The sequence below is a fragment of the Oncorhynchus mykiss genome, chromosome 8, assembly GCF_057628025.1.
Source record: "Oncorhynchus mykiss isolate SJ-2025 chromosome 8, ASM5762802v1, whole genome shotgun sequence".
NCBI lineage: Eukaryota > Metazoa > Chordata > Actinopteri > Salmoniformes > Salmonidae > Oncorhynchus > Oncorhynchus mykiss.
In genome coordinates this window covers 93203393-93225614 of record NC_143029.1, presented here as the reverse complement: position 1 = coordinate 93225614, position 22222 = coordinate 93203393, and the positions used below count along the sequence as shown (strand labels likewise).

The 22222-nt window shown below is 46.2% G+C and overlaps 1 protein-coding gene across 4 annotated transcripts; it reads left to right on the top strand.

Annotated features, from left to right (window-relative positions):
• Window positions 1-6334: 6334 nt before the first annotated feature.
• Window positions 6335-21869, top strand: bag1 (BAG cochaperone 1). Of its 4 annotated transcripts, none has more exons than XM_090183014.1 (7): window positions 6335-6724; window positions 7609-7734; window positions 11262-11344; window positions 11446-11559; window positions 13556-13663; window positions 18951-19013; window positions 19379-21869. In XM_090183014.1, the coding sequence occupies exons 1-7, from the start codon at window positions 6688-6690 to the stop codon at window positions 19469-19471; spliced, it is 624 nt and encodes a 207-aa protein (XP_090039140.1). In that variant the 5' UTR covers window positions 6335-6687; the 3' UTR covers window positions 19472-21869. The 4 variants fall into 4 exon arrangements, with proteins under 4 accessions (XP_090039140.1, XP_036842688.2, XP_090039141.1 ...); XM_036986793.2 differs by lacking the exon at window positions 19379-21869 and adding an exon at window positions 19239-19295 and having other exon boundaries at window positions 6578-6724; XM_090183015.1 differs by lacking the exon at window positions 19379-21869 and adding an exon at window positions 19169-19225 and having other exon boundaries at window positions 6578-6724.
• The last annotated feature ends 353 nt before the right edge of the window (window positions 21870-22222 follow it).

The following is a 22222-nucleotide window of genomic DNA, read 5'->3' as shown; positions in this document are numbered from 1 at the left end:
AACCTAAGTGTATGTAAACTAGTTTTAATGACTCCAACCTAAGTGTATGTAAACTAGTGTTAATGACTCCAACCTGAGTGTATTGAAAAAGCAGCTAAAAAGTGCTCAGCATATGTTGTAACTCCTTCAAGACTGTTGGAAAAGCATTCCAGGTGAAGCTGGTTGAGAGAATACCAAGTGTGTGCAAAGCTGTAATCAAGGCAAAGGGTGGCTACTTTGAAGAATCTAAAATATATTTTGATTTGATTAACACTTTTTTGGTTACTAAATGATTCCATATGTGTTATTTCATAGTTTTGATGTCTTCAATATTATTCTACAATGTAGAAAAGAGTAAAAAATAAAGACAAACCCTTGAATGAATATGTGTGTCCAAACTTTTGATTGGTAATGTACATGGTGAGATCTTTAATAATAAACTAAACAGACACTTCAACTAACGCGTAACATATGTCGACGTTTTGAAGGCGTTCATGGTAAGATCTTTAATAATACACTTACAAGCAAACTGACACTTGATGTGTCACGTTACATGACGTGAACACTACGTCTAAATGACGTGTACGTGTCTCCATTGACAGTCAATGTTAATTCATGGAGGTATTTTATGGCGCTAGGAAGACGTTAGGTGACTTGGTGAGAGGTGTCAGTAGCTTAATTCTGGAACTTATCACCACCCATATGCTCCACCTTCAATTCCTCCTATAACACCATGTGTATCACACACTTCAGGTCAGGTTGGAAACTTGTGCCATGTTCAGAACACTCGGGAACTCTGAAAAATACGAGTTCAAATCATTACGACTTGATGATTTTCAGGTCGGAAAAGTCTGAGCTCTAGAAAGAGGCCTGAAGAAGAAGAGTTAGAAGTTAGAATTCCAAGTTGGATGACCGTTCAAATAGATTTTTCCCAGTCGGAGCTCGTTTTTCTCAGAGTACCCAGTTGTTTAGAAAGCACTGAAGTCTGAGATTTCCGAGTTCCGAAATCCCAGTTTTGAATGCGGCAATAGTGGTGTGAAAGTAAGGGGCTAGGGTGAGAGTAGGAGCCTGGGGAGGAGGTTACAGAGCAACATTATTCTCATGTTTCCCCAGAGGGACCGGGGAGCGACGTTGGAGAAGGAAGGCGGAGAGAAAGCTTGTTTGAAATTGAAAAGCGCCATGGTAGATTTTGATAAAGAATAACATCGAGACGAGACGAAGCAGCTGCATTATAATTGGGATGTACTGTTGAGCGCTACATCCCGAGGGGTACGTGCTGATTGTACAGAGATTGTGACAGCTGGTTAAATGGCGTCCCTTGAGAAAGCAAGAATAAGATGTATGCCAGGAGAAGTGTACTTGGAATACGGACGAGGAATGGAGGGGAAAAGAGAGGCAGAGGAGGTCTGAGGGAGGGAGGGAGATGGTGAGCTTTATTCGGTTAAAAATGGTGGGGAAAAGGGAGATGGTTTGTTAAAGAAGAATGGTAGAAAGTGTAAACAGAGTGAGCTGAAGACAGGAGGAGACATGGAAGTGAATGAGGGTGAAGTATCGGAGGTGGTAGGTGTGGGGAAGTTCTTGTAGCCCGAGGCTTGCACCGAGGGTCAGGATAAAGATGCGTCTGTGACAGAAAAAGTGGACCCTTTTGGCTGATCCATTTGAGGTTTCAGGGTGGGTGAAAACAGAGTTGGGTGCTGTGGAATCGGTGAGGGTAACCAGAAGTGGTCTTGTGATAATTGTTTGTGTTTCTGCTGGTCAGAGGGAGATGGCGCTCGGAGTTAAATGATTGGGGGCAGGAAATGTGAATTGTTTCGCTCTCAAGAAAAGGGTGCCATTGAAAGGAGTGATTACTGGGGTAGCAGTAAATGTTAAAGTTGACCAATTGAAGCGGAAGGTTCCTGGTGTTTGTGATGCTCGTCGTTTGGTAGGATATATAAGTTGTCCTGTACAAGCTTTTGTATCGAATACATTACATTATTACAGGTGTCAAGCTGATGGGCAGCAGAGTGTAGGAGGGAGGTTCCTAGGTGGCAGCAGTGTGTAGGAGGGAGGTTCCTAGGTGGCAGCAGAGTGTAGGAGGGAGGTTCCTAGGTGGCAGCAGTGTGTATGAGGGAGGTTCCTAGGTGGCAGCAGTGTGTAGGAGGGAGGTTCCTAGGTGGCAGCAGTGTGTAGGAGGGAGGTTCCTAGGTGGCAGCAGTGTGTAGGAGGGAGGTTCCTAGGTGGCAGCAGTGTGTCGGAGGGAGGTTCCAAGGTGGGAGCAGTGTGTAGGAGGGAGGTTCCTAGGTGGCAGCAGTATGTAGGAGGGAGGTTCCTAGGTGGCAGCAGAGTGTAGGAGGGAGGTTCCTAGGTGGCAGCAGTGTGTATGAGGGAGGTTCCTAGGTGGCAGCAGTGTGTAGGAGGGAGGTTCCTAGGTGGCAGCAGTGTGTAGGAGGGAGGTTCCTAGGTGGCAGCAGTGTGTAGGAGGGAGGTTCCTAGGTGGCAGCAGTGTGTAGGAGGGAGGTTCCTAGGTGGCAGCAGTGTGTAGGAGGGAGGTTCCTAGGTGGCAGCAGTGTGTAGGAGGGAGGTTCCTAGGTGGCAGCAGTGTGTAGGAGGGAGGTTCCTAGGTGGCAGCAGAGTGTAGGAGGGAGGTTCCTAGGTGGCAGCAGTGTGTAGGAGGGAGGTTCCTAGGTGGCAGCAGTGTGTAGGAGGGAGGTTCCTAGGTGGCAGCAGTGTGTAGGAGGGAGGTTCCTAGGTGTTCCTATGTGGCAGCAGTGTGTAGGAGGGAGGTTCCTAGGTGTTCCTATGTGGCAGCAGTGTGTAGGAGGGAGGTTCCTAGGTGGCAGCAGTGTGTAGGAGGGAGGTTCCTAGGTGGCAGCAGTGTGTAGGAGGGAGGTTCCTAGGTGGCAGCAGTGTGTAGGAGGGAGGTTCCTAGGTGTTCCTATGTGGCAGCAGTGTGTAGGAGGGAGGTTCCTAGGTGTTCCTATGTGGCAGCAGTGTGTAGGAGGGAGGTTCCTAGGTGGCAGCAGTGTGTAGGAGGGAGGTTCCTAGGTGGCAGCAGTGTGTAGGAGGGAGGTTCCTAGGTGGCAGCAGTGTGTAGGAGGGAGGTTCCTAGGTGGCAGCAGTGTGTAGGAGGGAGGTTCCTAGGTGGGAGCAGTGTGTAGGAGGGAGGTTCCTAGGTGGCAGCAGTGTGTAGGAGGGAGGTTCCTAGGTGGCAGCAGAGTGTAGGAGGGAGGTTCCTAGGTGGCAGCAGTGTGTATGAGGGAGGTTCCTAGGTGGCAGCAGTGTGTAGGAGGGAGGTTCCTAGGTGGCAGCAGTGTGTAGGAGGGAGGTTCCTAGGTGGCAGCAGTGTGTAGGAGGGAGGTTCCTAGGTGGCAGCAGTGTGTAGGAGGGAGGTTCCTAGGTGGCAGCAGTGTGTAGGAGGGAGGTTCCTAGGTGGCAGCAGTGTGTAGGAGGGAGGTTCCTAGGTGGCAGCAGTGTGTAGGAGGGAGGTTCCTAGGTGGCAGCAGAGTGTAGGAGGGAGGTTCCTAGGTGGCAGCAGTGTGTAGGAGGGAGGTTCCTAGGTGGCAGCAGTGTGTAGGAGGGAGGTTCCTAGGTGGCAGCAGTGTGTAGGAGGGAGGTTCCTAGGTGTTCCTATGTGGCAGCAGTGTGTAGGAGGGAGGTTCCTAGGTGTTCCTATGTGGCAGCAGTGTGTAGGAGGGAGGTTCCTAGGTGGCAGCAGTGTGTAGGAGGGAGGTTCCTAGGTGGCAGCAGTGTGTAGGAGGGAGGTTCCTAGGTGGCAGCAGTGTGTAGGAGGGAGGTTCCTAGGTGTTCCTATGTGGCAGCAGTGTGTAGGAGGGAGGTTCCTAGGTGTTCCTATGTGGCAGCAGTGTGTAGGAGGGAGGTTCCTAGGTGGCAGCAGTGTGTAGGAGGGAGGTTCCTATGTGGCAGCAGTGTGTAGGAGGGAGGTTCCTATGTGGCAGCAGTGTGTAGGAGGGAGGTTCCTAGGTGTTCCTATGTGGCAGCGGTGTGTAGGAGGGAGGTTCCTAGGTGTTCCTATGTGGCAGCAGTGTGTAGGAGGGAGGTTCCTAGGTGTTCCTATGTGGCAGCAGTGTGTAGGTGGGAGGTTCCTAGGTGTTCCTATGTGGCAGCAGTGTGTAGTTGGGAGGTTCCTAGGTGTTCCTATGTGGCAGCAGTGTGTAGGAGGGAGGTTCCTAGGTGGCAGCAGTGTGTAGGAGGGAGGTTCCTAGGTGGCAGCAGTGTGTATGAGGGAGGTTCCTAGGTGGCAGCAGTGTGTAGGAGGGAGGTTCCTATGTGGCAGCAGTGTGTAGGAGGGAGGTTCCTATGTGGCAGCAGTGTGTAGGTGGGAGGTTCCTAGGTGGCAGCAGAGTGTAGGTGGGAGGTTCCTAGGTGGCAGCAGAGTGTAGGTGGGAGGTTCCTAGGTGTTCCTATGTGGCAGCAGGGTGTAGAAGGGAGGTTCCTATGTGGCAGCAGTGTGTAGAAGGGAGGTTCCTAGGTGTTCCTTAAAATTGTCAAGAGACTCCAGTCACCCAAGCCATAGACTGTACTCTCTGCTACCGCACGGCAAGCGGTACCGGAGCACCAAGTCTAGGACCAAAAGGCTCCTTAACAGCTTCTACCCCCAAGCCATAAGACTGCAGAGCAACTAATCAAATGGCCACCGGACTATTTACATTGACCCCCCCTCCCTTTTGTACACTGCTGCTACTCTCTGTTTATTATCTATGCATAGTCACTTCACCCCTACCTCTAACCTGTACCCCGCACACTTTCTCTGTACCGGTACCCCTGTATATAGTCTCGTTATTGAGTTACTTTTTATTATTATTTTCCTTTAGTTTATTTGGTAAGTATTTTCTTAACTCTTCTTGAACTGCACTACAGGGCTTGTAAGTAAGCCTTTCACAGTAAGATCTACACTGGTTTTATTCAGCCTTTCACAGTAAGATCTACACTGGTTTTATTCAGCATTTCACAGTAAGATCTACACTGGTTTTATTCAGCCTTTCACAGTAAGATCTACACTGGTTTTATTCAGCCTTTCACAGTAAGATCTACACTGGTTTTATTCAGCATTTCACAGTAAGATCTACACTGGTTTTATTCAGCATTTCACAGTAAGATCTACACTGGTTTTATTCAGCCTTTCACAGTAAGATCTACACTGGTTTTATTCAGCATTTCACAGTAAGATCTACACTGGTTTTATTCAGCATTTCACAGTAAGATCTACACTGGTTTTATTCAGCATTTCACAGTAAGATCTACACTGGTTTTATTCAGCATTTCACAGTAAGATCTACACTGGTTTTATTCAGCATTTCACAGTAAGATCTACACTGGTTTTATTCAGCATTTCACAGTAAGATCTACACTGGTTTTATTCAGCATTTCACAGTAAGATCTACACTGGTTTTATTCAGCATTTCACAGTAAGATCTACACTGGTTTTATTCAGCATTTCACAGTAAGATCTACACTGGTTTTATTCAGCATTTTACGGTAAGATCTACACTGGTTTTATTCAGCATTTTACGGTAAGATCTACACTGGTTTTATTCAGCATTTCACAGTAAGATCTACACTGGTTTTATTCAGCATTTCACGGTAAGATCTACACTGGTTTTATTCAGCATTTCACGGTAAGATCTACACTGGTTTTATTCAGCATTTCACTGTAAGATCTACACTGGTTTTATTCAGCATTTCACGGTAAGATCTACACTGGTTTTATTCAGCCTTTCACAGTAAGATCTACACTGGTTTTATTCAGCACATGTGACAAATAAAGTTTGATTTGATTTAAACTACCTGCCCTCCAGGACACCTACAGCACCCGATGTCACAGAAAGGCCAAAAATATATTAAGGACAACAACCACCCGGGCCACTGCCTTTTCACCCTGCTGACATCCAGAATGCAAGATCAGTACAAGTGCATCAAAGCAGGGACCAAGAGACTGGAAAAACAGCTTCTATCTCAAGGCCATCAGACTGTTAAACAGCCATCACTAACACAGAGAGGCTGCTGCCTACATACAGACTCAAATCATTAGCCACTTAAAGAAATGGATCACTAGTCTCTTTAAATAATGCCACTTTAATAATGTTTACATATCTTACATTACTCATCTCACATGTATATACTGTATTTTATACCATCTACTGCATCTTGCCTGTGCCGTTCGGCCATCGCTCATCCATATATTTATATGTACATATTCTTATTCCATCCCTTTATATTTGTGTGTATTAGGTAGTTGTTGTGGAATTGTTAGATTACTTGTTAGATATTACTGCACTGTCGGAACTAGAAGTACAAGAATTTCACTACACTCACATTAACATCTGCTAACCATGTGTATGTGACCAATAAAATTAGATTTGATTTAACCTGAGCCACCGTACATCCGGCTATGACCGGCCACCCCATTCAATACCAATCAATCGATATAATCGAGAACTATTATGGCTGTTCAGTTGTTGTTTTTTTGTCTTTTTCATGTTACTTTTTTCACTGTCTGATTCATGTCGCGTGATTTCTGATGATAGTTCTCGATTATATCGACTGATTGGTTGTGTATGGGGTGGGCCCGTAACCTGAACGTAAATCTTCTCAAACCGAACAGCGTCTCTGAAGCTGCAGTACCGCCAGTCCCCTCGGTGTACATGGGATGGCGTGCTTTCCAACCGGAACCCTGGCCTCTTGCGTTTTCACTCATGCTACACAGAAATGGCGGAGAATACAGTGACGGTCACTGTTGCTTACGGTAAAGTCAATCACTTTGCTTTGGATGTTGCAGCTTGTTTAATGTATATTACCCCGTAAAAGGAAGACAAAGAGATGGTGCTGGTAGTCGGATAGTCGGAGTCTACGGGCTGGCTGGCTACACGCAGCAGGAGATGTTAGTTAGCCAGGTAGTTGTCAGATACGTAGCTAGGTGCTTTTGAAATGCTGGTGTGTTTATGTACACTAGTCTTGCTTTAAATTGTATTGGATTGCACCAAAACAGTATTTGGGAAGCCAGATGTTAATGCTTCAGTTCACATGCTAGACGGAACTAGGAAACTGAATACACGTTTCCGAGTTTCGTAGTTCCGACTGGCATCTGAACGCATCAATACGATTTTAATTTGAATGTACTGTCTGTCGATGGGTAGGCAGGACGGTCGGTCATTTATAACTGGTGAATTTAAGACAGATCGTGTTATGAACACGTTCCGGTCTGTTGTAGACCCACCTCTGCGTAACGATACCCATGCCAAAGCCCCCCGCAGGTTATTCCCTGTTCGTCCACACGAGCACGACTCTTCATTTGGACGTAAACAGAGAGGAAGTGGGTCTACAACAGACAGTCAGACAGACAGACTGACAGACAGTCAGTTTAATAATATGATCATTTAGATAGTTTGTCTCAACTGCCCCCGGTCATAATGACAAAACCGTTCTGCCCACTGGCACAGTAAATTGAAATGGAATTGTATTTAACATCTGGCTTCCCATGGACTGTTTTTATGCAAACCAATACAATTGAATGCAACACTAGTGTATGTTGCTGAAAGCACCGATCAGTTTCTGAGATGTGTAGCTGGCTAATGTCTCTGATGTAGCCGCTATATGAAAGTACTCTGCGTCTAATTCACCCCCATGCAGGTTCTACGAAGCACAGCATCACGGTAACGGGGCCGGACGGGAACGAACCGATACTGAAGGACCTTTCTGATGCTCTGGTTCAGGTTACCGGGGTCCCGATGCCTGCACAGAAACTCATCTTTAAAGGTAGAGTAACAAATCAAAATGTTATGTCACATGCTTGGTAAACAACAGGTGTGGACTAACAGTGAAATGTTTGGTAAACAACTGGTGTGGACTAAACGTGAAATGATTGGTAAACAACAGGTGTAGACTAACAGTGAAATGATTGGTAAACAACAGGTGTAGACTAACAGTGAAATGATTGGTAAACAACAGGTGTAGACTAACAGTGAAATGCTTGGTAAACAACAGGTGTAGACTAACAGTGAAATTATTGGTAAACAACAGGTGTAGACTAACAGTGAAATGATTGGTAAACAACAGGTGTGGACTAACAGTGAAATGCTTGGTAAACAACAGGTGTAGACTAACAGTGAAATGATTGGTAAACAACAGGTGTAGACTAACAGTGAAATGCTCTGTAAACAACAGGTGTGGACTAACAGTGAAATGCTTGGTAAACAACAGGTGTAGACTAACAGTGAAATGCTCTGTAAACAACAGGTGTGGACTAACAGTGAAATGCTTGGTAAACAACTGGTGTGGACTAACAGTGAAATGCTTGGTAAACAACAGGTGTGGACTAACAGTGAAATGCTTGGTAAACAACAGGTGTAGACTAACAGTGAAATGATTGGTAAACAACAGGTGTAGACTAACAGTGAAATGCTTGATAAACAACAGGTGTAGACTAACAGTGAAATGATTGGTAAACAACAGGTGTAGACTAACAGTGAAATGCTCTGTAAACAACAGGTGTGGACTAACAGTGAAATGCTTGGTAAACAACAGGTGTAGACTAACAGTGAAATGCTCTGTAAACAACAGGTGTGGACTAACAGTGAAATGCTTGGTAAACAACTGGTGTGGACTAACAGTGAAATGCTCTGTAAACAACAGGTGTGGACTAACAGTGAAATGCTTGGTAAACAACGGGTGTGGACTAACACCAGCCTCATCTCGGGAGTTGATAGGTTTGAAGTCATAAACAACGCAATGCTTGACGCACAACAAAGAGCTGCTGGCAAAACGCAAGAAAGGGCTGTTTGAATGAATGTTTACGCGCCTGCTTCTGCCTACCACTCAGTCAGATACTTAGATGCTTGTATGCTCAGTCAGATTATATGCAACAGATAATATCTAGTAATATCATCAACCATTTGTAGTTAACTAGTGATTATGATTGATTGTTTTTTTATAAGATAAGTTTAATGCTAGCTAGCAACTTACCTTGGCTTACTGCATTTGCGTAACAGGCACTCTCCATGTGGAGTGCAACGAGAGAGAGGCAGGTCGTTATTGCGTTGGACTAGTTAACTGTAAGGTTGCAAGATTGGATCCCCCAAGCTGACAAGGTGAAAATCTGTCTTTCTGCACCTGAACGAGGCAGTTAACCCAACGTTCCTAGGCCGTCATTGAAAATAAGAATGTGTTCTTAACTGACTTGCCTAGTTAAATAAAGATTAAATAAAGGTGTAAAAAAAAAATCGGCGCCCAAAAATACCGATTTCCGATTGTTATGAAAACTTGAAATCGGCCCTAATTAATCGGCCATTCCGATTAATCGGTAGACCTCTAGTTTACATACACTCAATTAGTATTTGGTAGCATTGCCTTTAAATTGTTTACCTTAGGTCAAACGTTTCAGGTAGCCTTCCACAAGCTTCCCACAATAAGTTGGGTGAATTTTGGCTCATTCCCCCTGACTGAGCTGGTGTAACTGAATCAGGTTTGTAGGCCTCGTTGCTCATACACGCTTTTTCAGTTCTTTGGAAGTATGCTTGGGGTCCATTTGGAAGACCCATTTGCGACCAAGCTTTAACTTCCTGACTGATGTCTTGAGATGTTGCTTCAATATATCCACATAATTTTCCTTTCTCATGGTTCCATCTATTTTGTGAAGTGCACCCCCACAACATTTTTATTTCACCTTTATTTAACCAGGTAGGCAAGTTGAGAACAAGTTCTCATTTACAATTCCAACCTGGCCAAGATAAAGCAAAGCAGTTCGACACATACAACGACACAGAGTTACACATGGAGTAAAACAAACATACAGTCAATAATACAGTATAAACAAGTCTATATACGATGTGAGCAAATGAGGTGAGATAAGGGAGGTAAAGGCAAAAAGGCCATGGTGGCAAAGTAAATACAATATAGCAAGTAAAACACTGGAATGGTAGATTTGCAATGGGAGAATGTGCAAAGTAGAAATAAAGATAATGGGGTGCAAAGGAGCAAAATAAATTAATTAATTAAATACAGTAGGGAAAGAGGTAGTTGTTTGGGCTAAATTATAGGTGGGCTATGTACAGGTGCAGTAATCTGTGAGCTGCTCTGACAGTTGGTGCTTAAAGCTAGTGAGGGAGATAAGTGTTTCCAGTTTCAGAGATTTTTGTAGTTCGTTCCAGTCATTGGCAGCAGAGAACTGGAAGGAGAGGCGGCCAAAGAAAGAATTGGTTTTGGGGGTGACTAGAGAGATATACCTGCTGGAGCGTGTGCTACAGGTGGGAGATGCAATGGTGACCAGCGAGCTGAGATAAGGGGGGACTTTACCTAGCAGAGTCTTGTAGGTGACATGGAGCCAGTGGGTTTGGCGACGAGTATGAAGCGAGGGCCAGCCAACGAGAGCGTACAGGTCGCAATGGTGGGTAGTATATGGGGCTTTGGTGACAAAACGGATTGCACTGTGATAGACTGCATCCAATTTGTTGAGTAGGGTATTGGAGGCTATTTTGTAAATGACATCGCCAAAGTCGAGGATTGGTAGGATGGTCAGTTTTACAAGGGTATGTTTGGCAGCATGAGTGAAGGATGCTTTGTTGCGAAATAGGAAGCCAATTCTAGATTTAACTTTGGATTGGAGATGTTTGATATGGGTCTGGAAGGAGAGTTTACAGTCTAACCAGACACCTAAGTATTTGTAGTTGTCCACGTATTCTAAGTCAGAGCCGTCCAGAGTAGTAATGTTGGACAGGCGGGTAGGTACAGGTAGCGATCGGTTGAAGAGCATGCATTTAGTTTTACTTGTATTTAAGAGCAATTGGAGGCCACGGAAGGAGAGTTGTATGGCATTGAAGCTTGCCTGGAGGGTTGTTAACACAGTGTCCAAAGAAGGGCCAGAAGTAAAACCCCACAGAAAATAGCAGAATCCACTGCAGCGATATCTTCACCTGACCTCATTAAAGGTATAATACATTGAGTCCATTTTTAGGCTTGACAGTTTCATAAGGAAAACAGACAGACTGGCACCAAGACTATTACTACAGCCTCTGCCAAGAGGACTGGACTGTATGGCACAGGGTTCCATAAGGAAAACAGACAGACTGGCAGCCAGACTATTACTATAGCCTCTGCCAAGAGGACTGGACTGTATGGCACAGGGTTCCATAAGGAAAACAGACAGACTGGCAGCCAGACTATTACTACAGCCTCTGCCAAGAGGACTGGACTGTATGGTACAGGTTGTAGTATATTGCACTCACCTCTAACCACAGGGTAGCTGGTTCAAGCCCCAACATGATGCCTTTGCTGTCCTGTTGTTTCAGGGAAGTCACTGAAGGAGATGGAGGAGAGTCTGTCCAGCTTTGGAATCAAACAGGGATGTAAACTCATGATGATTGGAAAAAGGGTAAGACCTTCCTAGTTCTGCTGACTGGCACTCACACATTTGTTTTTATCATTCGTTCCTAAAATGGTTTGAATACAGACCTGTGTGTTGTCTCCTCTCAGAACAGCCCAGAGGAGGAGTCTGAGCTGAAGAAGTTGAAGGACATTGAGAAGTCAGTAGAACAGACGGCTAAGAAACTGGAGAAGGTGGATGGAGAGCTGACAGGCCTGAAGAATGTATGTTCTGATACTTTATATCTACATATTATGTACATTGCCTTCACCTTTTCCACATTTTTGTTGTTACAGACCGAAGTTAAAATGTATTTACTTAAGATTTTGTGTCACTGACACAATACCCCATGGCAAAGTGACATTTTAGTTTGTAGAATATTTTTAAAAAATGTTTAAAGCTGAAATGTCTTGAGTCAATAATAAGCGTAAATAGGTTCAGGAGTTTTGAATGACTACCCCATCTCTGTACCCCACACATCTGTAGGCCGTCATTGTAAATAAGAATTTGTTCTTAACTGACTTGCCTAGTTAAATCGAAGTTCCCTCAATCGAGGAGTGAATTTCAAGCACAAATTCAACCACAGTGACCAGGGAGGTTTTTCAGTGCCTTGCAAAGAAGGGCACCTATTGGTAGATGTGTAAAAAAATAAAATAAAAAGCAGTTATTGAATATCCCTTTGAACATGGTGAAGTTATTAACTACACATTGGATGGTGTATCAATACACCCAGTCACCACTGTTAGGTTCTAATTCACAGAGTAAATAACTCTCAGCAGGACAACAGCCTAAAATACAAAGACAAATCTACACTGGAGTTGCTTATCAAATCAAATTTTATTTGTCACACACACATGGTTAGCAGATGTTAATGCGAGTAGCGAAATGCTTGTGCTTGTAGTTCCGACAATGCAGTAATAACCAACGAGTAATCTAACCTAACAATTCCAAAACTACTACCTTATACACACAAGTGTAAGGGATAAAGAATATGTACATAAAGATGTATGAATGAGTGATGGTACAGAACGGCATAGGCAAGATGCAGTAGATGGTATCGAGTACAGTATATACATATGAGATGAGTAATGTAGGGTATGTAAACATTATATTAAGTAGCATTGTTTAAAGTGGCTAGTGATATATTTTACATAAATTTCCATTATTAAAGTGGCTGGAGTTGAGTCAGTGTGTTGGCAGCAGCCTCTCAATGTTAGTGGTGGCTGTTTAACTGTCTGATGGCCTTGAGATAGAAGCTGTTTTTCAGTCTCTCGGTCCCAGCTTTGATGCACCTGTACTGACCTCGCCTTCTGGATGATAGCGGGGTGAACAGGCAGTGGCTCGGGTGGTTGTTGTCCTTGATGATCTTTATGGCCTTCCTGTGACATCGGGTGGTGTAGGTGTCCTGGAGGGCAGGTAGTTTGCCCCTGGTGATGCATTGTGCAGACCTCATGGAATGTTCCTGAGTGGCCTAGTTATAGTTTTGACATAAATCAGCTATAAAAAAATATGTCAAGACTTGAATGATCAGCAATCAACTTGTCAGAGTTTGAAGAATTTAAAGATGAATGGGCAAATATTGTAAAATCCAGGTGTGCAAAGCTCTTAGAGACTTACCCAGAAAGACTCACAGCTGTAATTACTGCAAAAAGGTGATTCTACAAAGTAAATTAAATATTTCTGTATTTAATTTTGAATACATTTCTAAAAATGTCTAAAAACATGTTTTCACTTTGTCATTATAGGGTATTATGTGTAGAAAAAAAGATTGAATCCATTCAGGCTGAAACACAACAAAATGTGGAATAAGTCTAGTCAGTAAGAATACTTTCCGAAGGCACTTTACATGTGAATATATACTAGAACTGTGATGATACTAAAGCAGGAAGCACACAACTCTTTATATGTAAAATATTGTGTGCTATAGCTTAGAAAATAAATACATGTGACTCCTATGATGTTTGTTTCCTAAACAAGTTAAATCCGCATCGTGTTTTGTGTCCTTGCCACAATACTAAGGAGTATTGCGTTACTGGTATGGTCCTGGTTCAACGTTGGCATCCTTACCAAACTGAGACCCAGCAGTAGTGTTAGCACAGATAATGCCCAGAGAGAGTGAAGCAAGAGGCTGCACTTGTCAGCACCCACACAGTATCTACACATTACATGTACACAGGAGTTAGCTTTTCTTTGCACTTTCCTGTTACTGTTGTTCTATAGGGGTTCCTAGCTAAAGACCTGCAGGCTGAGGCGCTGGGGAGACTGGACCAAAGAGTGAAGGTGGCATCTGAACAGTTCATGAAGATTCTAGAGCAGGTGGACTCTATGGTAACACAGCCCTAACCCTCCTACACCTAGTGCTGGTCCCCCTAACCCTCCTACACTTAACCCTCCTACACTTAGTACTAGTCCCCTTAATAACCCTCCTACACTTAGTACTGGTCCCCTTAATAACCCTCCTACACTTAACCCTCCTACACTTAGTTCTGGTCCCCTTAACCCTCCTACACTTAACCCTCCTACACTTAGTACTGGTCCCCTTCACCCTCCTACACTTAACCCTCCTACACGTAGTGCTGGTCCCCCTTAACCCTCCTACACCTAACCCTCCTACACTTAGTTCTGGTCCCCATAACCCTCCTACATTTAGTTCTGGTCCCCCTAACCCTCCTACATTTAGTTCTGGTCCCCCTAACCCTCCTACATTTAGTTCTGGTCCCCCTAACCCTCCTACATTTAGTTCTGGTCCCCCTAACCCTCCTACCTTTAGTACTGGTCCCCCTAACACACCTGCACTGTGTACTGGTCCCCATAACCCTCCTACATTTAGTTCTGGTCCCCCTAACCCTCCTACATTTAGTTCTGGTCCCCCTAACCCTCCTACATTTAGTTCTGGTCCCCCTAACCCTCCTACATTTAGTACTGGTCCCCCTAACACACCTGCACTGTGTACTGGTCCCCATAACCCTCCTACATTTAGTTCTGGTCCCCCTAACCCTCCTACATTTAGTACTGGTCCCCCTAACACACCTGCACTGTGTACTGGTCCCCATTACCCTCCTACACTTCGTTCTGTTCCCCTTAACCCTCCTACACTTCGTTCTGGTCCCCTTAACCCTCCTACATTTCGTACTGGTCCACCTAACCCTCCTACATTTAGTTCTGGTCCCCTTAACCCTCCTACACTTCGTACTGGTCCCCTTAACCCTCCTACACTTAGTTCTGGTCCCCTTAACCCTCCTACACTTCGTACTGGTCCCCTTACCCCTCTTACACTTCGTACTGGTCCCCTTAACCCTCCTATATTTAGTACTGGTCCCCTTAACCCTTCTACACTTCGTACTGGTCCCCTTAACCCTCCTACACTTTGTACTGGTCCCCTTAACCCTCCTACACTTCGTACTGGTCCCCTTAACCGTCCTACACTTAGTTCTGGTCCCCTTAACCCTCCTACATTTAGTACTGGTCCCCTTAACCCTCCTACATTTAGTACTGGTCCCCTTAACCCTCCTACATTTAGTACTGGTCCCCTTAACCCTTCTACACTTCATACTGGTCCCCTTAACCCTCCTACACTTTGTACTGGTCCCCTTAACCCTCCTACACTTTGTACTGGTCCCCTAAACACTCCTACACTTCGTACTGGTCCCCTTAACCCTCCTACACTTCGTACTCGTCCCCTTAACCCTCCTACACTTAGATCTGGTCCCCTTAACCCTCCTACACTTAGATCTGGTCCCCCTAACCCTCCTATACTTCGTACTCGTCCCCTTAACCCTCCTACACTTAGTTCTGGTCCCCCTAACCCTCCTACACTTCGTACTGGTCCCCTTAACCCTCCTACACTTCGTACTGGTCCCCTTAACCCTCCTAAACTTAGTTCTGGTCCCCCTAACCCTCCTACACTTCATACTGCTCCCCCTTAACCCTCCTACACTTAACCCTCCTACACTTAGTACTGGTCCCCTTAACCCTCCTACACTTAGTGCCGGTCCCCCTTAACCCTCCTACACTTAGTGCCGGTCCCCCTTAACCCTCCTACACTTCGTTCTGGTCCCCCTAACCCTCCTACACTTAGTGCTGGTCCCCCTTAACCCTCCTACACTTAACCCTCCAACACTTAGTGATGGTCCCCATAACCCTCCTACACTTAGTGCTGGTCCCCCTTAACCCTCCTACACTTAATACTGGTCCCCTCAACCCTCCTACACTTCGTTCTGGTCCCCCCTAACCCTCCTACACTTAGTTCAGGTCCCCTTAACCCTCCTACACTTAACCCTCCTACACTTAGTACTGATCCCCTTAACCCTCCTACACTTAACCCTCCTACACTTAGTTCTGGTCCCCTTAACCCTCCTACACTTAACCCTCCTACACTTAGTACTGGTCCCCTTAATCTTCCTATACTTAGTTCTGGTCCCCTTAACCCTCCTACACTTAACCCTCCTACACTTAATACTGGTCCCCTTAATCTTCCTATACTTAGTTCTGGTCCCCCATAACCCTCTTACAATTAACCCTCCTACACTTAGTACTGGTCCACTTAACCCTCATACACTTAGTTCTGGTCCCCCCTAACCCTCCTATACTTAACCCTCCTATACACTTAGTACTAGTCCCTCTAACCCTCCTACACTTAGTACTGGTCCCCTTAACCCTCCTACACTTCGTACTGGTCCCCTTAACCCTCCTACACTTAGTACTGGTCCCCTTAACCCTCCTACACTTAACCCTCCTACACTTAGTTCTGGTCCCCCTAACCCTCCTACACTTAACCCTGCAACACTTCGTACTGGTCCCCCTAACCCTCCTACACTTAGTTCTGGTCGCCCTAACCCTCCTACAATTCGTACTGGTCCCCCTAACCCTCCTACACTTCGTACTGGTCCCCCTAACCCTCCTACACTTCGTACTGGTCCCCCTAACCCTCCTACACTCAGTACTGTTCCCCTTAACCCTCCTACACTTTAGTACTGTTCCCCCTAACCCTCCTACACTTCATACTGGTCCCCTTAACCCTCCTACACTTAGTTCTGGTACCCCTAACCCTCCTACACTTGGTACTGGTCCCCCTAACCCTCCTACACTTAACCCTCCTACACTTCGTACTTGTCCCCTTAACCCTCCTACACTTCGTACGGGTCCCCTTAACTCTCCTACACTTCCTACTGGTCCCCATAACCCTCCTACACTTCATACTGGTCCCCTTAACCCTTCTACATTTAGTACTGGTCCCCTTAACCCTCCTACACTTAGTTCTGGTCCCCTTAACCCTCCTACATTTAGTACTGGTCCCCTTAACCCTCCTACATTTAGTACTGGTCCCCTTAACCCTCCTACACTTAGTTCTGGTCCCCTTAACCCTTCTACACTTCGTACTGGTCCCCTTAACCCTCCTACACTTTGTACTGGTCCCCTTAACCGACCTACACTTATCCCTCCTACACTTAGTACTGGTCCCCTTAACCGTCCTACACTTAACCCTCCTACACTTAGTACTGGTCCCCTTAACCCTCCTACACTTTGTACTGGTCCCCATAACCCTCCTACACATAGTTCTGGTCCCCCTAACCCTCCTACACATAGTTCTGGTCCCCCTAACCCTCCTACACTTTGTACTTGTCCCCTTAACCCTCCTAAACTTCATACTGGTCCCCCTAACCCTCCTACATTTAGTACTGGTCCCCTTAACCCTCCTACATTTAGTACTGGTCCCCTTAACCCTCCTACATTTAGTACTGGTCCCCTTAACCCTTCTACACTTCATACTGGTCCACTTAACCCTCCTACACTTCGTTCTCGTCCCCTTAACCCTCCTACACTTAGATCTGGTCCCCTTAACCCTCCTACACTTAGATCTGGTCCCCCTAACCCTCCTACACTTTGTACTTGTCCCCTTAACCCTCCTACACTTTGTACTGGTCCCCTTAACCCTCCTACACTTCGTACTGGTCCCCTTAACCCTCCTAAACTTAGTTATGGTCCCCCTAACCATCCTACACTTCATACTGCTCCCCCTTAACCCTCCTACACTTAACCCTCCTACACTTAGTACTGGTCCCCTTAACCCTCCTACACTTAACCCTCCTACACTTCGTACTGGTCCCCCTTAACCCTCCTACACTTAACCCTCCTACACTTAGTACTGGTCCCCTTAACCCTCCTACACTTAACCCTCCTACACTTAGTGCCGGTCCCCCTTAACCCTCCTACACTTAGTGCCGGTCCCCCTTAACCCTCCTACACTTCGTTCTGGTCCCCCTAACCCTCCTACACTTAGTGCTGGTCCCCCTTAACCCTCCTACACTTAGTGCTGGTCCCCCTTAACCCTCCTACACTTAATACTGGTCCCCTCAACCCTCCTACACTTCGTTCTGGTCCCCCTAACCCTCCTACACTTAGTTCTGGTCCCCTTAACCCTCCTACACTTAACCCTCCTACACTTAGTACTGGTCCCCTTAATCTTCCTATACTTAGTTCTGGTCCCCCTTAACCCTCCTACACTTAACCCTCCTACACTTAGTGATGGTCCCCATAACCCTCTTACAATTAACCCTCCTACCCTTAGTACTGGTCAATTTAACCCTCACACACTTAGTTCTGGTCCCCCTAACCCTCCTATACTTAACCCTCCTATACACTTAGTACTAGTCCCTCTAACCCTCCTACACTTAGTACTGGTCCCCTTAACCCTCATACACTTAGTACTGGTCCCCTTAACCCTCCTACACTTAACCCTCATACACTTAGTTCTGGTCCCCCCTAACCCTCCTATACTTAACCCTCCTATACACTTAGTACTAGTCCCTCTAACCCTCCTACACTTAGTACTGGTCCCCTTAACCCTCATACACTTAGTACTGGTCCCCTTAACCCTCCTACACTTCGTACTGGTCCCCTTAACCCTCATACACTTAGTACTGGTCCCCTTAACCCTCCTACACTTCGTACTGGTCCCCTTAACCCTCCTACACTTAGTACTGGTCCCCTTAACCCTGCTACACTTATTACAGGTCCCCCTAACCCTCCTACACTTCGTACTGGTCCCCCTAACCCTCCTACACTTCGTACTGGTCCCCCTAACCCTCCTACACTCAGTACTGTTCCCATTAACCCTCCTACACTTAGTACTGGTCCCCTTAACCCTCCTACACTTAACCCTCCTACACTTCGTACTGGTCCCCCTAACCCTCCTACACTTCGTACTGGTCCCCCTTACCCTCCTACACTTCGTACTGGTCCCCCTAACCCTCCTACACTCAGTACTTTTCCCATTAACCCTCCTACACTTAGTTCTGGTCCCCCTAACCCTCCTACATGTTGTACTGGTCCCCCTAACCCTCCTACGTTTAGTACTGGTCCCCCTAACCCTCCTACACGTTGTACTGGTCCCCCTAACCCTCCTACATTTAGTACTGGTCCCCTTAACCCTCCTACAGTAATCTAGTCCTGCTCCTAAAGCAGGTGGACTCTATGGTAACACAACCTTATTAACAAACACATGTAGTTCTAGTCAGGTGGACTGGTCACACAGATTGGTTGAGTAGAGAATCCCTAGCTGCTGGTCTTATCACAGCTTACTTTAACCACTAAAACAACTGTGTCGTGTTAACAGACTTTACCAGAGAACTTTGGTGACTGTCGGATGAAGAAAAAGGGGCTAGTAAAAACAGTTCAGGTGAGTCTGTTTTCACTCTGAGTGATCAAGTAGGTCCTTATTCCACTTGAGTAATATAAAACCATGCTGTTTATAAGTTGTTACTTGTTATTACAGGGTTACTACGATGGTCTAAGAATATCCGCTATCTCCTCTTCCTGTTCCTCCTCCTCCAGGGATTCCTGGCTCAGTGTGACAAGATAAAAGCAGGGATTTAACTGTCTTTTCCTGTTCTTCCTCCTCCAGGGATTCCTGGCTCAGTGTGACAAGATAGAAGCAGGGATTTAACTGTCTCTTCCTGTTCCTCCTCCTCCAGGGATTCCTGGCTCAGTGTGACAAGATAGAAGCAGGGATTTAACTGTCTCTTCCTTTTCCTCCTCCTCCAGGGATTCCTGGCTCAGTGTGACAAGATAGAAGCAGGGATTTTAGACCACTTGGCTAAGATCCAGTCTAAGAACCTGGCCCTGGCAGATTCTTAGATCTACTAGTTCACAGAGATCTACTGGGTCACCATCTGGGATCCGCCGTCATGTCCATCTCTCTGCTGCTCCACATCTCTGTCCCTGCCCTGGTCTCCACGCTGTTCCACTTCTCTGTCCCTGCCCTGGTCTCCACGCTGTTCCACATCTCTGTCCCTGCCCTGGTCTCCACGCTGTTCCACATCTCTGTCCCTGCCCTGGTCTCCACGCTGTTCCACTTCTCTGTCCCTGCCCTGGTCTCCACGCTGTTCCACATCTCTGTCCCTGCCCTGGTCTCCATGCTGTTCCACTTCTCTGTCCCTGCCCTGGTCTCCACGCTGTTCCACTTCTCTGTCCCTGTCCTGGTCTCCACTGAGTCACCATCTGGGATCTGGGGAAATCCATTTGATTTCGATGACCTTTTGATATCATCCCTTTCGATTTGAACAAAACCTTCCATTCGTACTCACCCATTGTAGAAGTGGTCAGAAAGTGACTTTCGGGACCTGAATGCCAAAACATCGAAGACATAAAGGTGCTCAAAGTTGACCTATTAGAATGTATGACACCCTTTCTGTATTCAAGAGCATGTTGTGTCTCAACCGATGGAGGGCACAACACAACCTCAGATGATGTGAAATAGGGCCTAAGCTACAAAATGCAGATATTAAAAAGAGTTTACACTTTGTTAGATAATTTATGTTAAAGCATTAAATAATGTCCACATTTTTTTTTATTTTTTAAATGCAATAAATTATTAAATCGTATGACAACCCTGTTTGTAAGCTCTTAAATTATATAAATCTCAACCATACATCTTTTCCAGTGATGTCTCATGGTATGGTGGGGTATGCAATACGGGTCGACTTTGAGGACCTTTATCTCCTGAATATTTTGGCATTCAGGTCCCAAACGTCACTTCCTGACCTCTTCTTCCATGGGCGGAACGTTGTGTTTAAATCAAAAGGGCTGCTGTCAAAAAGTGATTGGCCTGGAGCAGCTCCAGGACACCTCTAGTGGAGTCATCTCTCTCCAGGCCTGGAGCAGCTCCAGGACACCTCTAGTGGAGTCATCTCTCTCCAGGCCTGGAGCAGCTCCAGGACACCTCTAGTGGAGTCATCTCTCTCCAGGCCTGGAGCAGCTCCAGGACACCTCTAGTGGAGTCATCTCTCTCCAGGCCTGGAGCAGCTCCAGGACACCTCTAGTGGAGTCATCTCTCTCCAGGCCTGGAGCAGCTCCAGGACACCTCTAGTGGAGTCATCTCTCTCCAGGCCTGGAGCAGCTCCAGGACACCTCTAGTGGAGTCATCTCTCTCCAGGCCTGGAGCAGCTCCAGGACACCTCTAGTGGAGTCATCTCTCTCCAGGCCTGGAGCAGCTCCAGGACACCTCTAGTGGAGTCATCTCTCTCCAGGCCTGGAGCAGCTCCAGGACACCTCTAGTGGAGTCATCTCTCTCCAGGCCTGGAGCAGCTCGAGGACACCTCTAGTGGAGTCATCTCTATCCAGGCCTGGAGCAGCTCCAGGACACCTCTAGTGGAGTCATCTCTCTCCAGGCCTGGAGCAGCTCGAGGACACCTCTAGTGGAACCCTATTCCAACGTAGTGCTTTAGTTTGGGACAGAGACCTATGTGGGAGCCCTATCAGGCCAAAGCAAGGACACTAAATAAGGAAAAGTGACATTTATGAGCTTTTCTAATGTATTTATTTAGCATGGCAACATGCAGCAGAGTACCCTTATAATGACTGAGCCCTCCGTGTGTGTGCTGGGGTAGAGAAGACAACACTGACTGTTGTAGCCTCTTAACAATATCCCCTGCCTTTGGTCCTCAGGGACTTAAGAAAAGGGTGCTGTGTATGTAGGATATTTTAACTAAGTAAAAGAACCAAAATGAAATAATCCTTCAGACTTTGAAAATGTGTGGTGTTTGCTGATACGTGTTGCTATTACAAAGAGACTGCTGATATTGAGCTGGTGACTGATTCTGTACTGCTTTCTAGTGACAGGATGTGATGTCACTAATGGTCAGTCTGACCAGTGACAGGATGTGATGTCACTAATGGTCAGTCTGACCAGTGACAGGATGTGATGTCACTAATGGTCAGTCTGACCAGTGACAGGATGTGATGTCACTAATGTTCAGTCTGACCAGTGACAGGATGTGATGTCACTAATGGTCAGTCTGACCAGTTACCGGATGTGATGTCACTAATGGTCAGTCTGACCAGTGACAGGATGTGATGTCACTAATGGTCAGTCTGACCAGTTACCGGATGTGATGTCACTAATGGTCAGTCTGACCAGTGACAGGATGTGATGTTACTAATGATCAGTCTGACCAGTGACAGGATGTAATGCTGACTGCCTAGTGGAACCATGTTATAGTGTGTCGTTTCAGATAAAAAGCTGTTGTGATTTAAACTGTGTAGTCTGTCTGAACTGGTATCCTGTGATAATATAGTGCACTAGCCCCCAGCACCCTGGTCAAAGTAGGGCACTAGCCCTCAATACCCCTGGTCAAAGTAGGGCACTAGATCCCAGCACCCTGGTCAAAAGTAGGGCACTAGATCCCAGCACCCTGGTCAAAAGTAGGGCACTAGATCCCAGCACCCTGGTCAAAAGTAGGGCACTAGATCCCAGCACCCTGGTCAAAAATAGGGCACTAGCCCCCAGCACCCTGGTCAAAGTAGGGCACTAGCCCCCATCACCCTGGTCAAAGTAGGGCACTAGCCCCCATCACCCTGGTCAAAGTAGGGCACTAGCCCCCAGCACCC